Source organism: Lingula anatina, chromosome 5, assembly GCF_051362555.1.
Source record: "Lingula anatina isolate TDL-2025a chromosome 5, LinAna3.0, whole genome shotgun sequence".
Lineage (NCBI taxonomy): Eukaryota > Metazoa > Brachiopoda > Lingulata > Lingulida > Lingulidae > Lingula > Lingula anatina.
Window position 1 is genome coordinate 22,056,750 of NC_141771.1, and position 20,743 is coordinate 22,077,492.

Here is a 20,743-nt window from a genome sequence, read left to right on the forward strand (position 1 = left end):
TTATATACAAATATATGTACACAATACCGCCCTATCGATATGATAAAATATTTAAAGAGAATGAAAAAATGGGCAAAATGTGAAAGTAGATATTTCCAGTTATCAAAAACTGGAGTATGATGTGGTCTTTCACAACATGAAAAGTGATAAATGAACTCTTGAAAAATAAAAGTTCATGTAAATGACGGTGTTTTCGAGATGTAAAAGTCAGAAGAAAGGGACGTTTTCCATAATGGAAGTTAAAGATGATCTTTCGTTACGAAAAAGTGATCAAAGATGAGGGCTCATATTTTGGTAACATTTTGTAAATAAATGAAATGTGATAAAAGACCTTTTGTTTGTGCAGTGAATGAGATTCGTGTTGTCTTCTGTTTAAAAAATCAAGATCCTATCACTTGGTTTTCGGTTTTGAACATCTTGTCCTCAGAATGGGCTTCTTCTCATCCGGAATATTTATGAGAACTGCAGTAAGACAACTGAATGCATACACGATATTCATCACAATTTTATGTATGTTATTGTCATAACTTAGCTGGTTTCTGATATAAGATATGTAAATACATATGCATGCTCTCAAGATCGTAGTTAGATTGAGCAAATAGTATTTTGTTAAAACTCCTTAGGTTAAAGTAGACGGATCACTTTTGCGTCTGTTTTTAAAAAATTATTCCTTGAACTTTCGTGTGGAATCTCGCCATCTCTTCATGTCAATGATGTTAAAAACATGGTTGCATAAAACGCCTCTGCAGTAATACCTGCACGTAAACACGTGCATTGCACATAAAGATGTCAGGAATAGATTTTGTTTCGTATGGCATACACGTATAAAGCCTTACAGCTGTATACTGCTTATGCAATTCTAGTTCTGACATAATACTGGAAAAGTTGCTGTAACTGTGGAATCCAAAATGACCAACGTTGTGCAGAGTTTGTCTGATTTTTTTGCAACCCTTGGTTTGACGACAGTTTTGATATTCGTGACAGTGTTGTTGATAAGTCTGTGGATGTTGTCGTCGAGGAATCCTCGGGTGAACTGGCCCCCCGGACCTGTCTGTTTCCCCGTGGTGGGATGTCTCCCTCAGCTGATGATCAGCGGTAGAAGACGACAACCGACAGATCTTCTTCCATGGTATGATACATACGGAAATATCATGCACATCAAACTGGGTGAACAACACATGATAATGCTGGGCACATATGAGCTGATAGAAGAGGCTTTCGTGAAGAATGCAGCTACAGTCAGTGCTAGGCCTACCTGGGTATATTACATCAGACGATTAGTCGGAAAAGACGGTAAATAAAATGATTTCAACCTATTTTATGCAAGTGAGCTGTGTGAGTGTGTTTGGAGAGACATTGTGTGTGTGTGTGATGTGTGTGGGTTTTTGTGGGCGTTTATGTGATGATGATAAGTTTGTGTGTGTTTGATTGTGATTGTGTTTCTCTCCATCTCCATTTTTGTGTCTGGTAATTAAGGAAATGGAGCCATTAAATATGCTAATTATATGTAAACTGCAGGTGCTGGAGTTATCTTCAAAAATGGACACGCATGGAAGGAGCTAAGGAGATTCACACTCTCGTCTCTTCGAGATTTCGGCCTTGGGAGAAAAAGTTTACAAGAAAAAATTCAGGATGAGGCCAGATACTTGGTGCAAAACATTGAAGATGAAAACAGAAAGGCTTTTTCTCCCAGAGACAGGATTGGGAAAGCTGTCAGCAACATTATTTCTATCGTAGTGTTTGGAGCTATGTAACTGAATAGCTAAACTTAGCGACTAGTAAAACTATTTAAGATATCTTAAATGATTTGGGGAGTATGTGTATAGATTTACATGTGCTGCCGGTACGGTGCACAATGTAAGTAAAATTATTTAATTAGCCATATCTTCAAGTCAATTGGCTTCTTCTGAGATCGTCCAAAGTCTCTCGAAGTATCTGGAAATCAAACGAAATGTCGCGAGATTTGAAAGAGAGCGTGATCAGAAATCAGCGCAGACCTTGCATTTTTTTTTTTCACACTGCAAAGGGCCTGATATTTTGAGGTACTGACTCGTTAATCAATCATTCCAGATATAGAATGGATGTTCTCCTAGAATTAACAGAAGTTGCAAATAAATTGATTCTACCTGCTATAGTTCCGAGCCTATCTGAAAGCCGAGTGTTGGAAAAACAATGAAATGGCTCCTCATACTAAATTTCACGAGGGATTAAAAGCGATTGCCGAGCATACATGTATGTCTTGTGGATGTTATGACTTGCTAATAAGAAAATGGTGTACATTCAATTGTTTCTCTAACCATTTTTTCTATTCCTGGACTCGCGTCTGCCGTGTGGCAACATATATAAATTTACAAAATTTCATCCAATATTATCTTTCTGGTCGTATTCTTTTACATTTTGTCATACTGCAATCTATTGTAGAACAGTTTTTTATGTTTCACTTTGGAATAACTTCTTCGATAGAAACTCCCAGCATGGTGAATTTCACTTCATTCGAGATTGGTGTTTCACTTCATCCTCTGAAAAGACACACGCGCAAATTATCGTTTTAAAATGTCGTATGAGGTTACTAGTGCTACAGTCTCTTTAAATGCGATCTCGGTTGAATTTCATTATGTTTTTAATAAAAGAAAGTGTTTCCTTAAAATGATTTCAGATATGACTATGAAGATACCCCAAAGATGTTGTCAGTTTTGGAGGAATCCGTGAGACTGAACAAAGGAGGGCCTCTGGCCTTTACCAACTTGGCGCGCTTGCTTTTTCCGGTAAAATTGATCTATTCCAAACATTTTTCATAAAACCTTTTACATAGTGCCTATAATTCCCCTATATATTTTTCTTCATTTCCTATTCATTACTGGCGTATATTTTGTTAATTTTTGAGCAATACTAAATGAATTCATTAATTTCAAAATCAGACCATTGTAGACCTACAGATTTTACTTTAAACGTTAACCACAAGAATATTCCGATTCCTACAAAATTAATCAAAGTTTTCTTTCATATGAAAAATATATTCGTCCTCGTGGACAAATTGTACATTTTGTATTTGGTTCTTATAAAAAGCCTGTTGCAAAATTGGTGTCAAAAATCACAAGAATGTTACTCGATTTAAGCAAAAGCTGGTAACTTTCATTTCAGAAGAAGAAATTCGTCCTCATGGATGAATTATATATTTTGATAAGACAGGAAGTAAAGCGGCACCGCCAGTCCTTTGATCCAACTGACATCCGGGACTTTATTGACCTCTATATAAAAGTCACCCAAGAGAGACTAGATCCAGAGATTTTCACTGGTATGTAACCGATTTCACGTACAGATTTGATCCCGACTTGATGGGATTCAACAGATGACTGTCTTTCAACGTTAATTACGTGCATAACATACCTGGTATTACCCGATTAAATATCGATAATTTTCATCGCCGTCTCCTAATTGTAAACTCTGCCCATTGATTGTAACCACCCTCTACTGATTATTATTATTATTATTATTATTATTATTATTATTATTATTATTATTATTACAGATTGGAACGTTTTCCGCATCATAGTTGATCTATATTTGGCTGGAACCGATACAACAGCTAATGCTTTGAGATGGTCCCTGGTTCATATGGTAAATCACCCGGATGTACAGAAGAGGGTACAGAAGGAAATTGATCAGGTAAAGACCCACAGTACATTGTATAAATGAGCAAGAGCGGGAAAATTAGACGATCTATCGTTATTTTTTTTTTTACTTTTTAATCCTGTGTAAAATATATGTATTTATGCCCCGTTGTTTGTAATGCATGTTCACGAAATTTGTCCTTAACCAATTTGTCGAGAGGTAGTCACGTGAACAAATTGTAATGGGTTGACCTCCAATAGCCAACACATTCATATTGGATTTCTATGGTCACTACATGAGCTGGTTTTCATTACTTGTTGTAAACTTTATGTTTAGTCAGCTGGGATAGTGGATCTTTGGTGTCGGTCAATTATCCTCACTTCGCTATCCCCACTTTGAACCGAGCCAAGAGGTGATCTCAGCTAAAGTCAGTAATTGTACAATGTAACTAAATTAAGGAACGTGTTTCGTAACGATATGATATACTTTGCTCGATAAACGTATTTGATTTAAGGTCATAGGTCAAGGTCGTGTTGCCAAGATGGAGGACAAGGCAAGCATGTCGTTCACTGAAGCAACCATACTGGAGGTCTTTCGCATGTCTACTGTTGGTCAGTAACTTTTTCTTTACATATTTCGAATTTAAATTGCCAATAACAATCTTCATTTAACAAAACTAGAGATACAGCGGTGTTTGCTTAATTAAATACCGTCTTGGAAAACTGCGACATCTAATTAATAAAAATGGAAAACAAAGAAAATTAAAAGAAGAAAGGGATTTGTTCAATTTCTGTTCCTGTTTCCGGGGTCGAAATACATGTAGTTCTCATCTTAACAAACTTATGGAGTACAGTGGAAACAGTGTGTTACGGCAATTAATACAACCACGCATTTTTTTTATTATTTACGGGTAGTTCGTTCGAATTAGTGTATTGTAGAACAGAACCAATTTACCTTTGGTGTCCTATTTAAGTTGCTTTCTAATATTTTCTTCTCGAGACACTGAGTGTCAGTCTGTAGAATGTTACCCAACCTCTCGTGAATTCTCGCAAGTTGTCTTGTCTCTTATGACGTCACGTTGTGGTCTCCATTCAAATGAATCATTTCAAGAACGAGAAATCTTTCATTCCATGTCATCAGTTCCCATGGGTGGTCCCCATGCCACCAGTGAATCTACAACTTTGGCCGGATACACCATTCCCAAGGACACCATAATACTAGGAGATTTGTACCGGGTTCTTCACGATAAGAATAACTTCGAGGATCCTTACAAGTTCAAACCAGAAAGATGGCTTGATGGCGATGGTAAAGTGATCAAGTCGGACAAAATGATACCATTTTCCATAGGTACGTTACTTTACATTACACCTACATGTTAACCATGCAGCAGCGCATTAATGAAATTTCTAATTACCTCCGCCAAGGAGGTTATGTTTTCACCGCTGTTTGTTTGTCTGTCTGTCTGTCGGTCCGTCTGTCATCAACAAAACTCAAAAAGGTATGGACCAATTTTGATTAAATTTTCAGGAACTGTCAGAAGTGGGCCAAGGAACAGATGATTAGTTTTTGGTGGTGATCCGGATCAACAATCAATCAATAATCAATAATAAAAATATTGAAAATTTAGGGATGAATTGGCATTGGATTGAGACTTTGCTTCCTTGGCGGAGGTCTGCGCTCTCTGAGTGCTTTTCTAGTTTTTGTCTGTATAAACAACTACTTTACCTTATCTCTGTTAGGAAAATCAGAATTGCTCTAATCATATCCAATAAGAAATACCCAAGACCTACTTTATACACATAATATACTATCTGGTGCCCTTCCTGTTTTTTGCTGTGGCATATATAATATGTCACACATGGCAAAGCTTTATGGAAGTTGTCGAAGGCTAGACAATGCATTCAAAACACTTTTAACAGTTAAAACCAAATTCAAACTGCGGCCAATATCTTCCCACTGCCCATAGGTATTGCTAACACCTGTCAGTTGTCAACATATCTTTCTAGTTTAGGAGTAATACGCACTGCATGAAAAATCAGCTTTTATATATCCTGAAAGGCGCTCAAAAGGCTTCCTTTTATTCACCTTCTCACACCTTTCCTAGACCTTTCGTTTTTTTAGGAAAGGTGTAAAAGACGATCTTTTAAATGACTTTTGTATAAGTGAAAAGGTATACAAATGGCCCACTTTTCTTCACCTTTTCTCTACTCAAAAGTTTAACTTTCATAAACCTTTTGCTGCAAAAAGACGATCTTTTGTTGAAGAAAAGGTATTCTCAAGTTCATCATTCATCAACTTTTCGCATGCTAAAAGACATATGAAAGACCCACTTTTCTCTACCTTTTCCTGCTAAAAAGTCCAACTTTCAGATGCCTTTTGTGCAACTTTTCAGATACAAAAGATAACCTTTTCAAACCTTTTTATTTAAGAAAAGACTGCATTTTTCCATCTTTTGTTACGTATTTTAATGTAATATTTATTGCCGCGATTTAATAATATATTGATAAACAGAACAACACATGGTATAAATTTTAATAATTTATTCCATTATAACATTTTTGTGCAGGTTGCGCTTGTCTTTTGAAAGGTTTTTTGATAATCCAAGGACATTTGATTTTTTGTTTTGATTATCCAAGAAAGGCCCAGGAAATGTTCTCTAAATGTACTTTCAGCCAGATCCACTAGTCCTACTATATATGCATAACTTCCCGCTCTCCTGGGAGTAGTTTTCCTGGAATCGTCTGTCAAGAGAACACTTTGCCTGCCCAAATCTTTGTCTTTTGCTTCCTGAAAAATAGGATGCATGTCATGATAAATGCTGTTTTGGGTAACAGTTCATTTTAATGCTAATCAAATATGATGAAAACAATGGCAACTTTTATGATGTTAGAAGTATTTTCAAACTATGGACTTAAAGCCATCAAAAGTCTTAAAAGAGAGATTTTACAAGGTTTAAACATGCTTCTATAATAGTACCTCCTTCCTTTTTTTCCATATATTTTGTTTCAGCTCATCCAGTCCTTTTGCTTGTTTTAGAACATCCTCCTACTTTTCAGAACTGTAGTATCTTTTAATGGCACCTGGTAAATAGATAAAAAGAGTGAATTATTTGAGTGTAATATCATGCAAAAAGTTTTCAATTAGGGAAATATGAATAATGAAATAGCTACAAGTAATGATGAAAATATGCATTCATGATTACTGCTAGGCAACTTGATTGGGCTTTGTACAGAACTTATATAGGCTCCTGTATTACATACCCCATTCTTCTCTTCCAATTTTTTTTTTTTGCCTTAGTACATCCACTTTGCTTGTTTTATGTGCTGTTCAGACAGCCTGTCTTTTAATAGCATCTGGAAAAGAAATAGATATTTTAAGATAGTGAATTATTTTAGTGTAATATCATACAAACAGTTTTCATTAATGAAAATATGAATGCTGAAATAACTACATGCAATGATGAAGATATTCATGATTACTGCTTAGGGTTCATACAGCAACATAAAAGCAAATTGAATGACTTCTGAGGCTCTAAATCAATAACTTTTCAATAACTCAATGCATCTTACTGTCATTTTTAAGTTTGCATACTTGTAAAAGAGGTGCATCATTCACACAAACTTTGTATTTTAATGATAATGAAACATCAGAAAAAAATTGACAGATTAAAAAGGGCATTCCCCCAGCATGTCTACATTCAGGTTAAAAACAAGGTTTGAAATAATCATTCGACAAATTTCTAACTGATCAAATCCCAGAATTTTTTAGGGAAAATGATAAATACAAGCCCTTTGTAAGGCTAATAACAATTTCAAGTACTTTTAATGTCATAAACAGACTGAATTCATGTACAAGGGGCAATATATACTAGATTCAAGCACTTAAAGTGCTGTATGAACCCTGCGAGTGAACCAGTGCATTGATTATATAACCCTGCCTGGAATTTAGGTCAAGGAATGTAGGTCGACTCTATGGGATTAATACAGGCCAGTTATATACATGTACAGAATCTTTACTTGTACGCGGGGCCGTACTTTGACGTAAACTTTTTGCAGTGTTCTAATAAATAGGACAGAGTGTTCGATTAACAATTGTTTCACGATCGTGATAATCTTTTTTCAGCACGGTCTGTTCTCCGTGCATAAAACCCATCTTGGGCGTCCGTGACACGGTTGTTTGTTCCCTTATTATGACTGATTCAAATGTTATATTAGACCTACCTGATGCATTTACTCATTCTCTTCATCCTCATCAGTTAAAATATCGCCGCAACAAATGCCATCTTGCAAAGAAGTCGACCATAATCAATACGGTGGCTTGGAAATTATCTTCTGTGATCGGCCTACACAGACTTACAGTCCGCGCATTTTCAACCGCCTGGCCTTGCGCATGCGCAGATAGTCTGTAATGGGATATCTTTCGCGCCGATTCTCTAGCATTGACCTATAACGCAGTATTAATGGCAGAAAAGCTCGCACGGCAACCTTTAACTTCGTGTTTTACTCAAGACTAAAACAGCAAGAGACAATTATATAGATCACTAGACACGGGGCAGACGGTCATCGTTTTACAAGGTAGGTGATATAGTGATTTCAGTTTTGTTCGCACAGTGTATGTTAACACAAATTATAGCAAAGCATACTTCTGGGATTAAAGCGGGAATCTTTCTCGACGCACTGCATGTTGCAGGGTAATTTGGCCGTCTCTCGAGAAAGGATCGAGTTAAACTGAGTTTCATTGGGCTTGGCTTTGGGTCTGTTCTAACGTTTGACCTGTTACTCGCTGTGAATTTTGGAAATATATGTGCACGTCCACGATACGGGGTAACAACAAGGGGTTGTCATTTTTAAAAGTGTTAGAATATTCCCATGTGTTGGATTACAAGGGGGTGCTTTAATGTGAAAGGGGATGGATTCGACTTAGACCCCATTTCCAGAGATTAGATCGATCTACTTTAGATCGACCTAACTCCCTGGGGGTTCACGCTAAATAGCTGTCAGCCGAGCGGACACGAAAGTTAATTACCCCCTTACAGCTTGTAGTAGGCAGGACGGACATTTAAGCCGGATTATCTGACAGTAATCTAGTGAGACTCCCTGCGGGGAGAGATCGATCTAAAAGCTCTGGGAATACAGCCTTATACAACCGAAAATGACACTATTTAAAACAGCTGCACATTATAGAAAAGAATTAAGTTCTCAGAAAAATATTGTCATGTGTTTTTGTCATGTCTCTATTATTCAGTATGTCTTTTCTTTTATAAAGGAATTGGGCGTCACAAGGATGAAAAAGCAGTGCCTGTCGTCACAAGAAAATAGATGAACATCTTAAAGAAGGCTGCATTCCTGTGCTCCTGTTATACATGAATTCCCAGTCTACAGCTACAATAGAAATTGTTAACCTACGTGTATAACCTCATTGTGTTTACCTCAGACCCACTCTCCATCAGATTTATGGAATTAAACATGCTAAAATGATAAAGGGGAGACTGACTCGCTCTGAGCAAGAGAATAAGTAAACAGTTATGTATGGTTGATAATTTTCCTCTGATATTAAGATTAACTACAGAAGTGTAAGCAAGATGAATGAAGGATATGCAAACTGTAACAGTCTGTCAGTAATATAACCAGTTCCAATACAAACAAATTCCAATTGCATAGCTGATTACTACCTATCCAACTTCGGTTAAATATTTCCATCATGCCCAGGGCCTTACTATTAGGGATTATGTAAAAGGTAAAACTTGCTCTCTGGAGTCTAAAACACATCATAACAATTTTAGAGTGGTTTTTATCCTTAGAAACGATCCCCTGGTCAGGCAAACTATGGAGAGGTGACCTCTGACATTTATTGTAATTATAATTTTTGACTTGATACAATCAATGCTAATACTGACATAACTGCAAATAACAAAGTTAGTGATGAGAGATCCTATAACCTTTTTGGTCAAGGAGGGGTGGTTTTCTGTTAAGAGACGAGCCTCTAGCCAGGCAAATTATGGAGAGGTGACCTCAAACACTTTTTGAACTTGGTGCAATCAATGCTAAAATCCTGACATTACTGAAAATAACAAAGTTAGTGACGAGAGATCCTATTGCCTTTTTTGTCGAGGAGGGGTGGTTTTCTGTTTAGAGACGAGCCTCTAGCCAGGCAAATTATGGAGAGGTGACCTCAAACACTATTTTGACTTGGTGCAATCAATGCTAATACTGACATTACTGAAAATAACAAAGTTAGTGACGAGAGATCCTATTGCCTTTTTTGTCAAGGAGGGGTGGATTTCTGTTTAGAGACGAGCCTCTAGCCAGGCAAATTATGGAGAGGTGACCTCAAACACTATTTTGACTTGGTGCAATCAATACTAAAATCCTGACATTACTGAAAATAACAAAGTTAGTGACGAGAGATCCTATTGCCTTTTTTGTCGAGGAGGGGTGGTTTTCTGTTTAGAGACGAGCCTCTAGCCAGGCAAATTATGGAGAGGTGACCTCAAACACTATTTTGACTTGGTGCAATCAATGCTATAATCCTGACATAATTAGCTACTGTCCAGAAGCATGGAGATCATTTCCTGTGAAAGTAATTATCTAGGCAAATATGGAGATGTAACCTCTGACATATAATTTTTTATTTGCTGTATTTAAACCCTGACAATATTGGAATAAAAATATAGTTACTTTCGATTCTGAAAGTTGTTTGTCGTTTAAAGCGTCAAAATTATATGTCTACCTCAAGTGAAATTCGGTGAACACTTCTTCTACTGCTCTGAATGCTATATATTTATACATAAACTCCAGCCAATGCAAGATTGCATAATTTTTTCTCCGAAATGCAAATCACCATATTCAATCTATCAGTTAAATACTTTAATCAAAGTGCAAAACATTTCATCATGCAAACAATTTGCAAAAGTATTCGCTTTTTCCATAATGCGCTGAATGTAAGATACGGAATTAAGTCCTGTACATAAAATAAATAGTATACATACAAAAGATCACCACGCATTATTATAAAATTAGTCTTAAGCTTTCAGAAAATAAAAGTTAACAAAATGAGACCTTTCCAGTTAACAAAAGCTGGAATGTAAGGTGGCCTTTCGCAGTGTAAAAGGTGATAGTTGAACTTTTGAAAACTGAAAGTTAATGAAAATGTGAATGACGGTCTTTCCGAGACGTAAAAGTTGATAAAAAGATGACCTTTTACAAATGAAAGGTGAAAGATGACCTTTTCGTCAGGAAAGGATGATGAAAGATGAGGGATCATCTTTCGATAACATTTTGTAGATGAATGAAAGGCGATAAAAGGTGTTTTTTCATGCAGTGACGTGAAAAGGAGACATCGGTTGGGCTATTATATATAGTTACAAATGTATTTATGTAATTAAGTGTATATTTTCTCATTGTGATCGCTTATTTGTATTTCAGGGCCTCGTATTTGCCTGGGTAAGGGACTGGCTGAAATGGAATCGTTCATTTTCTTCACCACGTTGCTTCAGAACTTCACCTTCAAGGTACCGGAGGGGGATAACCCGCCCAGTGGAGTAGAGGGTCTGCATGCCATCACTTTCTCGCCACACGATTACAATGTGTGCACAGTTAGGCGCTAGGAATATACTGACTGGAACGATAAACTGAATCTTAGTTTACCCCACACCTCACTTACTATAAATATCATTACATAAACACCTTTGGTATTGAAATTAACCACAAAACACAAAGGTCATTTGTATCTAATTTGATTGCAATTTATAAACAAGCCCCAGCAAAAGTTAGATTGCATGATATTTTCTCCAAATCGCCAAATTTAATATGTAGTTCTGGATATCTTGGGCAAACTGCAGAAAAATTCTTTGCGCAAATAAGTCGCTAAGTATTTGCTTTTAGATATGGAAATCAGATATGCTATATGAAATCATATGTACAGAATACCGCCCTATCGATATGATAAAATGAGTTGTTAAATTAAAAAAGATAAAATGTGAATGTAGATCTTTCCAGTTATAAAAAATGGAATATGAAGTGGTCCTTCACAATCTGAGAAGTGGTAGCTGAAATCTTGAAACGTAAAAGTTAATGAAAATGTAAATGATGGTGTTTTCGAGAGGTGAAAGTTAGAAAAAAAGGGGCATTTCACATAATAGTAGTTGAAAGATGACCTTTCGTCACGAAAAGATTATCAAAGATGAGGGCTCATCTTTGGGTTATACATTTTGTAAATAAATGAAAAGTGATAAAAGGCGTTTTGATTGTACAGTGATTGAGATTCATCTTGTCTTTTACTTAAAAAATCAAAATGCTATCACTTTGTTTTCGGCTTTGAACATCTTGTCCTCAAAATGGGCTTCTACTCATCCGGGACATTTCTGAGAACCGCATTAAGACATCTGAATGCATACATGATATTCATCACGATTTTATAGTCTGCCAGCGATTTACAGTTTTAACTACATGTATATTAGCTTGATAACCAGTGAATGAGTTTTACAAACCTAAAAGGCATTTCTTCGATAACAGCTCTCTTTTTTCTTTCTCTCTCTGTCTCTCTCTCACACACACATACGCACGAGCGCACGCACATAGGCACGCACCCACACACAGTTATTCACATACACAGGCACGCACGCACGCACACACGAATGCTTTAGAGTCCTGTGTCCAAATCCTTTGTAATTGTGGTAGAGAAGACACATGGCTGCTTGACAACGTTGTCAAGATTCTGTTTCAAAAATCGATAATTTTGTCAAAAAATGATCCTCCACATATATCCCCCTTTCCAAAATTATGATTAGCAATTGGGGGGGGGGGGGGGGAGGGGGAAGGAACATAAAAAATTATTTTAAAGAAATTGAATTATCAAAGTACATATATTGAAACCGATACATGCATATAGTTTTAAGAAGCAGACAGTCGACAAAACAGAGTGAGTATTTTTATACGCATTGAAGTGACTCAGACATTTTAAGCTCCAACACTCTTGACTGGGGGTTTTCAAGGAAATTTGTTCCCTGAGCACTGTCAAATATTAAGTTTTATCAGTTGATCAACTACACACTTGAATTAATATGGAATAATTCAGTTTCAAAGGCATACCTTGGTAAAAATGCGTTCTTTTTTTCAAAAAAAACTCAGATCACATATAAGATATTTGACTGAAGAAGTGTTAAGTGAGGAGAGTCGCTACCAATTAACTGACTACCATGTCTGTTGCACTGCTCCATTGTGTAAGATGCAGTGATTTAATTGGGCAGTGCTACTTTGGGCAGGTCAAAGCTTGGATTTGGCGAAGCATGGTTTTGTCAAATAAGTATCCATATGTCGGCAACTATTGCATCGAAGAATTTGCATGCAAGCGGTCGGTTTTGCAGGTTTGCAGTGCGTAAAACGAGTTAAGCAGTGTTATACAAAAGTGTTAGTCTGTGCCAGAGTGGCGCAAAAAGACAGACATTGCGAGACAGATTATTGCGTCACACGGAATGGTCCGCACAGTATTATGAGTTATGCCCAGACTGATGCACCTACTGTACACAGAGGTCACGCCCTATGTATCGAAATCTTACCACCAGGGTACAGGACTCACTGTCCTTCCGGATATGCTGCTGTAACTAAACAAAAACCACCCAGTCCGTTAAGAATTAGGGGCAAATTGTCACCAAAACGCATTTTTCAAGGCTCTGAATGAACACCACCCTGGTTTCAGCAGGTTAGGATACAATAGGACCTCTGAGGAAGCCACTGTAAACAGCAAAACAGCGTTTCTCTAATGAATTGGGGACCATGACCGTTTCTGGGCAGAACACTGAAACCGCGTGGCTTTCTGTATTGAGGTCAGATTTCACCTGTACCGCTTAACTGGTCAAACCAGAGTTTAAAGACATCCTGAAGAGGCCTACAATGAAGAGTGTGCCGCTTCTAAAGTTACCAAGGTCACTGATGTCAACAGCGTCAGTATTTGGAGTGGATACCACATTGGTGCCAAAACACCAATGGTAGTCATCGATGAAAACCCGAACCAGATCAAATAAGTGAATAATCTGGGAACCACTTGACTATCATTTGATAGGGGGCACCTTAGGAATAAATTTAGATTACACGATGAGATCGCCAGTTCACACAGAGCACTTTAAATAGCGGATAACTTACAGAACCAAGGGAATGAGCAGTTACCTTGGTCATAAAAATCGCCATTTTTGAAACACATAGACGATATGTGGGTAGGACATTTCTCACCGAATCAATGGCCCTACAGCAAAACCAAACCAAATTGGACAAGTTTTGGCTGTTGTCTGGAAGTTTATTCCAAATTAAACTCTAAAAACCTATCCAAAGGAATGCCTTACCGCTTAAAAGCTCTGGCAGCAGCCATATGAGGTCAGGCGTAACAGCTACTGTTACTGTGCCTAGACACTGACATGAGGATTATTTGTGGGGTGTGTAACTCTTTTAAAGGCGATAATTTGGAAAATATGGAGATCCAAAATATTCTTTCAATGGTGGTCGTATGACTTTGACTAGGCAATGTATTTTTGTTTGCTTCACTGGCGAATTCAGCTAATGAACTGATGTCACAGTGACATCAAAGAGATTCTTAAAAGTTATAAAAACACCATTTTAATACTTATTTTCATTTATCAGTCAGCAAAATGGGGAAAAACTGATGAATTATGATTTTGAAAATATTCCATATTAAATATCAAGTCTGCATATTATTGCAAATGGTAACAATAATATTAATAATACACGCTGCTATTTCATTACAGGATAGCAGGGCTGTGTCCAGTTAATCTGTAAAAGACGTCCAGTGTGTCAGAACTGGGCCACAGATCGATTTTTCACTAGATATTCCGGGCTATGCGTTAAAGTTAATTCTAAACACTTTTCTGCCTAGCGAGAATTTACGTATGGTATTGTCAACTGGTCTCTGATATAAGATATGTAAATACACATTCGTTCTTTCACGACCGTACTCAGGTTGAGCACTTTTTTGTTTAAACTCCTTGGGTTGAAGTAGGCGAATATCTTTTACGTCTGTTTCTTTAAAATCTTTGCTTGAAGATTTGTGCGAAATCTTGCCATTTTTCCACGTCAGTGATGTAAAAAACATGGTTGCATAATACGCCTCTACAGTAATACCTGCACATAAACAAGAATAAATTGCACATAAAGATATCAGGAATAGACCTTGTTTCGTTTAGGTTACGTGAATAATGTCTTACCGCGGCATACTGCTTATGCCATTCTAGCTCTTACATAATCCAAAATGACCAACGTCGTACAGAGTTTCTCTGAGTTTTTCGCAACCCTTGGTTTGCCGACTGTTTTGATATTCGTGACAGTGTTGTTGTTAAGTATGTGGATGCTGTCGTACAGCAATTCTCGGGTGAACTGGCCACCCGGACCTGTCTGTTTCCCCGTGGTGGGATGTCTCCCTCAGCTGATGATCAGCGGTAGAAGACGACAACCGACAGATCTTCTTCCATGGTATGATACATACGGAGATATCATGCACATCAAACTTGGTGAACAACACATGATAATGCTGGGCACATATGAGCTGATAGAAGAGGCTTTCGTGAAAAATGCAGCAACAGTCAGTGCTAGGCCTACCTGGGCATATTTTATAAGACGATTAGTCGGAAAAGACGGTAAATAAAGAGATTTCAACTTTTATGCAAGTTAGATTTCTTGTATTAGCATAATATGTAGGGCACGGGTTAGTAAACAACCTGATATTGTTTGGTTTTGCTCGTCATACTTTTAATGACGATCGATAGAGAAGGACGTACCCCCACCCCCCAATCCACCAAATCCAACATTGGTACATTCTCCCACAATTATTTATGAACACACGAAAGTGAACGGCATGAAGTCCACACCGCATGGCCTGATATCTTTTATGTAGATGTAGGCCATGTCAACTTCGATTTTTCCATATAGCAACTGAAACAATTTCTCATCATTTAGATTTTTTTCGAGGTCCTGATTACTTAATTATGCCTGTAAGTTTCGGAGCAAAGGGGGTGGGGCTGTGAGGTGGGGTGGGGGTGTGAGGAGGGGGTGGGATGTTGAGGAGGGGGTGGGGTGTGAGGTGGGGTGGGGGTGTGAGGAGGGGGTGGATGTTGAGGAGGGGGCGGGGTGATGAGGAGGGGCGTGGGCTGTGAGGAGGAGGTGGCGTTGGGGAGCAGATGAAGCTTGCACGATGTAGTAGTTAAACATTTCGACACCTGTGTGTGTGTGTGTGTGTGTGTGTGAGAGAGAGAGAGAAAGAGAGAGAGAGAAAGTGTATGTGTTTGTGTGATTATGTGCGTGTGTGCGCATTTGTGCGTGTGTGCGATTGTGTGTGCGTGTCTGTGTGTGTGTTTGTATGCGTGTGTGTGATTGTGCGTGTCAGTGTGAGTGATTGGATGTGAGTGTGTCATTATGTGTGTGTGTATGTGCGTTTCGCTCCATCTCTATTTTCCTGTTTGATTTTGTTATTAGTAGTTACATCTCAGAATAGTACTTTGAAAGAACGCCTCATAAATTATATTCAGAAAGACAAAGTCTACCGCAAGTTATGTCAGATTTACTATATATGTAATTGATATATTAACAATAAACATACACTTTACTTTTCAGATTAAAAGGAAACAAAATATTCCATTAACAACAGGACAATCAGTAAACTACAAAAATGCGTCTTTACAAAATACCCGTATCAACATACTGCACATTTTGACTTTCTCGCGTAAATTAAATGGTATTGAAATTACCAAATGTGTTTTGGATACTCCAAAAATTATATTTTCAAGGCTCTAAATTATATTATTCTCGTCTCCAAATTTTATATATATACCTGTTTTAAAAGAAAAAATGCAGCCGACCTTCCCTTCCCTTCTGTTACATATCAAAACAAAATTCGATTTGGAAAAATATCTATCTCAAAAGAATCTTCAGTTATGCCATTTCCTTACAGAGTGGAGAACCTGGGATTCTATCTTTGTGGACGGGTTCAGAGAGAAAAGGCGTAAATTGTACAGACAACACATCCGTATAGAGAGGATTTGGGTAATTAGCTCGTAAAATATTTTAATTATATGTAAACTGCAGGTGCTGGAGTTGTCTTTAAAAACGGACATGCATGGAAGGAGCTAAGGAGATTCACGCTCTCGTCTCTTCGAGATTTCGGCCTTGGGAGAAAAAGTTTAGAAGAAAAAATTCAAGATGAGGCCAGATACTTGGTTCAAAACATTGAAGATGAAAATGGAAAGGCTTTCTCTCCCAGCGCCAGGATTGGGAAAGCAGTCAACAACATTATTTCTATCATTGTGTTCGGAGCTAGGTAAGTGAATAGCCACCCGGTGTCCATAACGCTGAGACTGTCACCTATTTTTGAAGAAGTTATAAAATATAAAACTCCCCACCTTTAAAGATTATGTGTTTTAACACCATCAAAACCTCAGCTAGAATATGAAGACTCTTGCTTTCGCCATACCAAAATCACATAATCAAACTAGCAAATTATTCTTTAGTCGATATGTGCAGATAATAAAAACACACCGAGAGAGCAGACGTCCGCCAAGAAATTCACACTAATAAATTGTGGTAGTTGCAAACACATCCCACTAAACAAAGAACGTTTTTTAACGTTACCATAACATGTTTTTGTTATATAAACGTTTTGGTAACGTTATAATAACATTCCGTATCCGTAGGACCATTGCACAGTGACCTAAGAGCACCTTTCGTGATTTTTTTAAAAATAAAACTCATTGGCCCTATCTCGCAAAGAAATCCTTCAAAATCCCTTGATCTAGATGAGGATCCAGAGCACCACCAAAATCTTGTCATCTTAAAGTTAGCCCACTTTTGAGCGTTCCCTAATCTTTAACCAACATCCATCCTTCACCTTTTCAGTTAGGCTGGTGACAAGCAAACACACATACAACGGAGGAGAACACATTATTGAAAGTAATCATCTACGGAGTATGTGTACGGGGGTACCACCGGTACGCCGTGCATATTCAAGCAAAACAACTTAATAAGCCAACTTGAAAAAAAGTTCAACAACAGACCTTAAAAACGCATTGTTTGTCAGAAGTAAACATGAAATCCACATACAGATTATTTTACAGAGAGCATTCTAAAATACTTGCTATCTAAAACAGTAGGTAATTAGAGCCCTCTCTTAAAAAGAAAGCGACGTACATTTTATTTTCAACGATTTCAGACATGACTATAATAATATGCCCGAGATGCTGTCAGTGTTGGAGGAATACATGAGAATAGGTCAAGGACCTCTGTCCCTCACTAACTTCGGCCGCTTCCTGATACCGGTAAACGTTGATTTTATCACCTTTATTTGCGTGGTTTGTCTTTTAACCCTCAATTTTAACCTTAATTTCATTCATTTACCTTGTTTTGTCATGTTAAAATGGTCCAGCCTGTAGTAAATCAAGTTATACGGTACCATTTGTAATTGACAATGAAGCGGTGTGGACACGTGCACATGAACATCCACTTAACAGTGCAGTAGAGCCTACCTACAGTGTACATGGACAATACTTATAAAACATTTGTGTAACAAAAATACTTGTAAGTACCATATGAAAGTATATGATTTGAGTCATGCAAAATTTATATAAACTCTTATTTTAGGAGAAGAAATTCGTCCTCAAAGACACATTTTATTGTTTGGTACGACAGGAAGTAGAACGACACCGTCATTCCTTTGATCCGACTGACATCCGGGACTTTATTGACCTCTATATAAAGGTCACTCAAGAGAAACTAGATCCAGAGATTTACACAGGTGTGTAACTAGTTTAACTTGTTTAACATTTTAAAAAAATGGCCAGTCAACAAACAGCCCTTACCTTAATTTGTCTTTAATTTTAAAACGCTGGAATTTTTTTGACAGTTGCCAGCTATTTCAAATTTTTAAATTGCATTAAATGTTTCCAACTAGTTATGAGATTCTTTTAGACATTTTTAGTGCATGGTTTTCCGAAATGGTGCTTTCAAGGTTTTTTCATATGCAAGGGTATATATTTCTTTGGAATTTGACGGCCATCTTGGATATATGAAGTTGCCAAAGGTTTCCAAAGTGACAACCAAGCTTAATTTGTTGAAGCTCTCCATGAGAGACCAACTCAAGAAAACTTCACAGGAACTAAAATTCATGTATGGTAGCATCCAGAGTGCCTTTTCGACTATAAGAGAAATATACATAATATTTTCAATCACTTTGACTTCTTCATTGGCGTACATTTCAGAAAGGAACGTGTTCCGAATCATTGTTGATCTATATTTGGCTGGAACCGACACAACAGCTAATACTTTGAGATGGTCCCTGGTTCATATGGTAAATCACCCGGATGTACAGAAGAAGATGCAGCAGGAAATTGATCAGGTAACGACCCACAGTATAAATTAATAGGAGGGACAATCTGAGATAATCTTGTGTTCTTATTTCTTTATTCTGTATGCAATACGTTTGCTGGTTGTGCATCTGTCTGTATACAATATGTGCTTTATTTAAGGTCATAGGCCAAGGTCGTGTTGCCAAGATGGAGGACAAGGCCAGGATGCCATTCACTGAAGCAACCATGCTGGAGGTCTTTCGCATGTCTCCTATTCGTAAGTAATTTTTTCAACTTTTGAAAAAATTTAATTTGGTTTATAACAGTGAACACCATTTCCAAAATAAAAAAAAAACTAATTTAACAATAATGAAGAAACAACAGTGCTTGTTTAATAAAAAGTGCAAGTTGCATGTGTGATTTAAAATGCGATTTCAAGAAAATTTAGAGGTTTCTGGTATAATCTGTAGGTGGCAATAGGCCCCTTTTGGAAAGACTTGAGGAGGAGTTCGATACAACAGATTAAGTTTTATAAGCAAAGTTCGTAATTATTCTGCCTGCTGCGTTTACCACTATAGCTAAACTTGCAACCTTCTTGATTTTCGAGCGATTCCATCAAAATCTTATCTCTCTGTCTCTTGCTCAACTTAAAATTTATTTATTAAAAAAACATATTTATTCCGTATCATTAGTTTCCTTTGGTGTTCCCCATGCAACGAGCGAAACTACAATTTTGGCCGGTTACACCATTCCCAAAGACACCATAATACTGGGAGATTTGTACCGGGTTCTTCACGATAAGAATAACTTCGAGGATCCTTACAACTTCAAACCAGAAAGGTGGCTTGATGGCGATGGTAAATTGATCAAGTCGGACAAAATGATATCGTTTTCCATAGGTACGTTACTTAATATTAGACCTTCATGTTACCATGCAGTGGCACATTAGTGAAATCATTACTTATTTATGTCTATATAAACAACTAAACCTTGTCTATGTAAAGAAAATCAGAATTGCTTAAATCCGATCCATAAATCTATGTATTTAAGTGTACATTAGCTCATTGTGATCGCTTATTTGTATTTCAGGGCCTCGTGTTTGTCTTGGTAAGGGCCTGGCTGAAATAGAATCGTTCATTTTTTTCACCACATTGCTTCAGAACTTCACCTTCAAGGTACCGGAGGGGGAGAACCCGCCCAGTGGAGTGGAGGGTCTGCATGCCATCACTTTCTCGCCACACGACTACAATGTGTGCGCAGTTAGGCGCTAGAAATACCCGGACTAAAACGATAAACTGAATTTTAGTTTATAGAAAGCAGAATTTTACCCCATACCTCACTTACTATAGATATCATTACATATACACCTTTGGTATTGAAATTATAAGCGCAAAACACAGGGGTCATTTTGAACTAATTTGATTGCAATTTATACATAAACTCCAGGAAACGTTAGACTGCGTATTTTTTTCTCCAAATTGCCACATTCAGTGTAGCTCGTAATATCTTAGGCAAAGTGCAAATAAATTCTTTGTTCAAACAAGTTGCAAAGTATTCGTTTTTTTATATCTTGCCCTGACTGTTAAATATGGAAGTCAGATATGTTATATAAAAACATATATACATGTACATGATACTGCCCTATCGAGTTGATAAAATGAGTTGTTAACTTAGCGAAAATGAAAAGATGAACAAAATGTGAAAGCAGATCTGTCCAGAAAACTGGAATATGAAGTGGTTTTTCACAATATGAAAAGCTATAGCTCAATTCTTGAAAGGTAAAAGTCAAAGAAT

At 37.3% G+C, this 20,743-nt stretch overlaps 2 protein-coding genes and 1 long non-coding RNA gene across 3 annotated transcripts; 2 read left to right on the forward strand and 1 right to left on the reverse strand.

The window, feature by feature from the left end:
• Positions 1–802: 802 nt before the first annotated feature.
• LOC106181214 (cytochrome P450 2J4-like) lies at positions 803–11,251 on the forward strand. Its single transcript, XM_013565539.2, has 8 exons — positions 803–1,293; positions 1,519–1,750; positions 2,657–2,765; positions 3,142–3,295; positions 3,530–3,666; positions 4,127–4,223; positions 4,753–4,959; positions 11,037–11,251. Exons 1-8 carry the CDS (start codon positions 909–911, stop codon positions 11,216–11,218), a joined length of 1,503 nt encoding a protein of 500 aa, XP_013420993.2. The 5' UTR covers positions 803–908; the 3' UTR covers positions 11,219–11,251.
• LOC147761889 (uncharacterized) lies at positions 6,138–8,003 on the reverse strand. Its single transcript, XR_015334521.1, has 4 exons — positions 7,833–8,003; positions 6,873–6,965; positions 6,589–6,692; positions 6,138–6,399 (listed from the first exon to the last, which is right to left on the reverse strand). It is a non-coding gene; the product is annotated as an uncharacterized LOC147761889 (long non-coding RNA).
• A 3,564-nt stretch (positions 11,252–14,815) lies between the features above and the next one.
• LOC106157270 (cytochrome P450 2H2-like) lies at positions 14,816–20,507 on the forward strand. Its single transcript, XM_087013326.1, has 8 exons — positions 14,816–15,253; positions 16,698–16,929; positions 17,818–17,923; positions 18,246–18,399; positions 18,863–18,999; positions 19,130–19,226; positions 19,642–19,848; positions 20,039–20,507. Exons 1-8 carry the CDS (start codon positions 14,869–14,871, stop codon positions 20,218–20,220), a joined length of 1,500 nt encoding a protein of 499 aa, XP_086869452.1. The 5' UTR covers positions 14,816–14,868; the 3' UTR covers positions 20,221–20,507.
• The last annotated feature ends 236 nt before the right edge of the window (positions 20,508–20,743 follow it).

What these genes read in the sequence shown, in the direction of transcription:
- LOC106181214 (XM_013565539.2), top strand. Translation starts at nt 909, where the DNA reads ATGACCAACGTTGTGCAGAGTTTGTCTGATTTTTTTGCAACCCTTGGT. An exon ending in TGGCGCGCTTGCTTTTTCCG is followed by an intron (nt 2,766 to 3,141) that starts GTAAAATTGATC and finishes CTTTCATTTCAG; the next exon opens with AAGAAGAAATTCGTCCTCAT. An exon ending in TACAGAAGGAAATTGATCAG is followed by an intron (nt 3,667 to 4,126) that starts GTAAAGACCCAC and finishes ATTTGATTTAAG; the next exon opens with GTCATAGGTCAAGGTCGTGT.
- LOC106157270 (XM_087013326.1), top strand. Translation starts at nt 14,869, where the DNA reads ATGACCAACGTCGTACAGAGTTTCTCTGAGTTTTTCGCAACCCTTGGT. An exon ending in CTTTCGCATGTCTCCTATTC is followed by an intron (nt 19,227 to 19,641) that starts GTAAGTAATTTT and finishes CCGTATCATTAG; the next exon opens with TTTCCTTTGGTGTTCCCCAT. An exon ending in AATGATATCGTTTTCCATAG is followed by an intron (nt 19,849 to 20,038) that starts GTACGTTACTTA and finishes TTTGTATTTCAG; the next exon opens with GGCCTCGTGTTTGTCTTGGT.